This window comes from Suricata suricatta, chromosome 6 (assembly GCF_006229205.1).
Source record: "Suricata suricatta isolate VVHF042 chromosome 6, meerkat_22Aug2017_6uvM2_HiC, whole genome shotgun sequence".
Classification (NCBI taxonomy): Eukaryota; Metazoa; Chordata; class Mammalia; order Carnivora; family Herpestidae; genus Suricata; species Suricata suricatta.
This window is the reverse complement of record NC_043705.1, coordinates 576,485-579,933: the sequence shown is the minus strand read 5'-3', so window position 1 is coordinate 579,933 and position 3,449 is coordinate 576,485. Positions and strand designations below refer to the sequence as shown.

The 3,449-nt window shown below is 66.9% G+C and overlaps 1 protein-coding gene across 1 annotated transcript in view; it reads right to left on the bottom strand.

The window, feature by feature from the left end:
* OBSCN (obscurin, cytoskeletal calmodulin and titin-interacting RhoGEF) overlaps positions 1-3,449 on the bottom strand; it is a 147,502-nt gene that overhangs the window by 51,265 nt on the left and 92,788 nt on the right. The window contains 6 exon segments of the mRNA XM_029941729.1: positions 321-517; positions 762-1,034; positions 1,489-1,761; positions 1,863-2,129; positions 2,695-2,961; positions 3,277-3,448. Of these exon segments, the coding sequence (XP_029797589.1) occupies positions 321-517; positions 762-1,034; positions 1,489-1,761; positions 1,863-2,129; positions 2,695-2,961; positions 3,277-3,448 (1,449 nt within the window).

Sequence of the window (3,449 nt, the reverse complement as noted above, 5' to 3'; positions counted from 1 at the left end):
ACACACACACTCACACACACACACACACACACACACACACACACACACACGGGGAGCACCACACATACCTGGGGAGCACCACCCACACCCGGGGAGCACCACAGCTGGGGCAGGACCCACCCCCCACACACACACCCAGGGAGCACCAAGGCTGGGGGAGGATCCACTACCCCCTCCACCCGGGGAGCACCACGGCTGGGGCAGGACCCACCTCCCCTCACACACACCCGGGGAGCACCACACACACACACACACACACTCGTGGAGCACCACACACACCCAGAGAGCACCACAGCTAGGGCAGGACCCAGGGCAGCCACCTTATGCAGAGTGAGCAGGTGCAGCGTGCCATGCTCCACGGTGATGTCATTCATCTCATTGGCCTGCAGGGGCACCCCTCCCAGGGCCCAGCGGGCCTCCTGGCCGCAGGCCCTGGAGAGCTGGCACCGGAAGTGGGCATCCTGGCCCTCGCTGAGCTGCACGTCCTGCAGGGGCTCCAGGATGCTCAGCTCGGGGACTGCACAGAGGACACACGGTGTGGGCCTCAGCATCCGGATGCCAACCCCCCACTGTCAGGGGTGCCTCCCAACACCCCACCCTACTTCCTGAGCACAAGCACGGGGGGCACCCCTCCCTCAGACCTCCACCATCCCCAACCCCTCACAGGGCTGCCTCCTGACCAGTCCCGCAGCCCTGAAGCCCGGGGACCCAGGGACCTGTCTCTGGAGTACGGGGGGCTGAGCCTGTGTGGCACCCACTACCTCGGACAGTGAGCTGGGCAGAGGACGAGTGGGCGCCCACATGGAAGGAGACGGTGCCCGCGTCCTCAGGGGTCACGCCCTTCAGCCGCAGCGTGTGGGTGTGGCCACCCAGCACGGCCAGCTCCGTCACCTCGTTGTTCTGCAGTGGCAGGCCCTGGAGGCGCCACTCCACAGCCGGGGCCCCGGCCCGTGACACCTCGCATCGGAACTCCACGTCCCCGTCGACCTCCACCTCAGCGTCCTCCAGCCCCCGCACAATGGTCACCTCAGGCTCTGGGGTGTAGGTGAGGGAGTCCCTTCATCAGCCAGGCCGACCTCCCACCCCCTCCTCCAGGAAGACTTCCTGAACACCCTCCCACTCTCCTCTTGCCACCGCCCCTATCTGCCCTGCACAACCTTTGTCACCATGACACTCGAGTCTGGGCACTTGGAAGAAGTGCGGAGGGTCGTGGGGTGGGGGCTGCTTCTGCCCCCCCCCCACCTGTGGCCAGCCCCACCGCGGCCAGGACAGCAGGGAGGCAGAGCCTTCAGGAAGACCCGGGACAGGCTGTGTGCCTGCAGGCTGGGCCACCCTCTCCAGAGTGAGCAGGAAAGAGAAGACAGAGCCTGTAACTGCAGCGACCTCGGAGCCACGTCCAGATGAGCTCGCGGCCCCAGAGGTGCTGGGCCAGGCCAGGTGTACCCCCAGGCAGCTACCGGGGGAACGGGTGTGGCACGGACGGCTCACCTTTGACCATGACAGAGGCCATGGTTTTCTGACCACCGACCACACAGATGTACTCGCCGGTGTCCTTGGCCTCCAGCCCGTGGATCAGCAGCTCGCACATGGCCCCCACACGCCGGATCTCGTACTTGGGGCCACCGTGCAGCTCCACACCCTCCTTAAGCCACTGCACTGGGACCCCGGGCTCTGCCTCACTCAGCTGGCAGTGTAGCCGGGCCACACTGCCAGCCTCCTGCTCCATGCTCTGCAGCTCCATCTGGAATGTGGGCCTAGGGGCTGGGGGGCCAGGGAGGGGTGCTTAGGGCTGGCGAGCGTGGCACCCACTGCTCCCCGGGGGGTGAGGGCCCAGAGAGGGCCGGAGCTGCGGGGACGCTCACCTCGGACGGAGAGGCTGCCCGTGCTCTGCGCGTGGCCCGTGTCGCAGGTGTACTGGCCGGCGTCCTCCTGCTCAGTGCTGTGCACCCGCAGCTCGGCAGCCCTGCCCTCCTGCACCATCTGGTACTTGGCGCAAGGGAAGAGCTGCAGGGAGCCCTTGCGCCACTCCACACTGGCGCCCTCTCGGCTCAGCTCGCAGCGCAGGCGGGCCGTGGCTCCTTCATCCACCTCCTGGGCCTGCAGCTCCTGCAGGAAGCTCACGGGTGCAGCTGCGGGGAAGCAGGACTGCGTGAGGGCAGGTGCAGGGAGACCATGGGGGCGCAGCTATGGGAGTGCAGGGAGGCGCCGGGGTGCAGTTATGAGAGTGCAGAGACCACACAGGTGCAGCTAGGGGTGCAGAGAAACCACAGGTGCAGCTATGGGGTGCAGGGAGGCCGCAGGTGCAGCTGTGGGGGTACAGGGTGACCACAGGTGCAGCTATGGGGTGCAGGGAGGCCGCAGGTGCAGCTGTGGGGGTACAGGGTGACCACAGGTGCAGAAATGGGGTGCAGGGAGGCCGCAGGTGCAGCTGTGGGGGTGGGAAGAAAGCGAGGGCCAGACCCATGGTTCCTACAAGGGTACAGGGGGAACCGCAGGGGTATGGTTGTGGGGATGGGAGTAACCCCAGGGGCCTGGCTACCAGGGTGGGGATCATGGGGGCTGAGTCCCCTGCCACGCCTGACATGCCCACAGGAGCCCTCACCCCCACAGGACGCCCAGGGATGCACGGCAGCTGAGGCCCAGCCCAAAGAACAGGGGGCCTGCCCCTGGGACAGGCGTCGACTTGGGGCCCACCTGTAATGGTGAGGGCGGCGCTGGTGGCCTGGGTTCCACACACACAGGTGTACTCGCCGGCGTCCTCTCTGCGCAGGTCCCGCAGCACGAGCTCCGCAGTGCGGCCCCGCTGCCGAGGCTCCCGGCGCCCATCTGCCTGCAGCTCCAGGCCGCCCTTGCTCCAGACCACAGCGGCGCCGGGCTGGGACAGCTCACACCGCAGGGTGGCAGAGGCACCTTCCTCAGCCTGCACGCTCTGCAGCGGCTCCTGGAACACCACCTGGGCGGCTGCAGGGAGGTGGGTGCAGAGGGGAGACACGGTCAGCCCAAGGGGGCACCCTCACATTCAGCTGGGCACACTGAGGGCAGGAAAGCCGGACAGAAGGCAGTGAGGTGGGAGAGGGACACCAGGTGGACTCTGTCCCGAGCAGCAGGACGACTATGTGAGGTCAGGAGGATGGGGGTCAGTGAGCAGACAAAGAACACAGGACAGGCGAGTGGACACAGCTCGGTGTAGGGGAGCGCCTATGACGCAGTGCTGCTGCAGGGACACACACAGGGACCGGCACCCATGCGGTCCACCTGGCCACACGTGGTCTTTACCCGTGACAGTCAGGATGGCCGACGTCCTCTCCTGCCCGCACACACACGAGTACTCCCCGGCATCAGCCACGACAAGATCACAGACCTCCAGCTCACACACGGCCCCGTCCTGCCTCAGGCTGACTCTGTCCCCGGCTCTGAGGGTCTCGGACCCCTTCCTCCACTCCACGGGG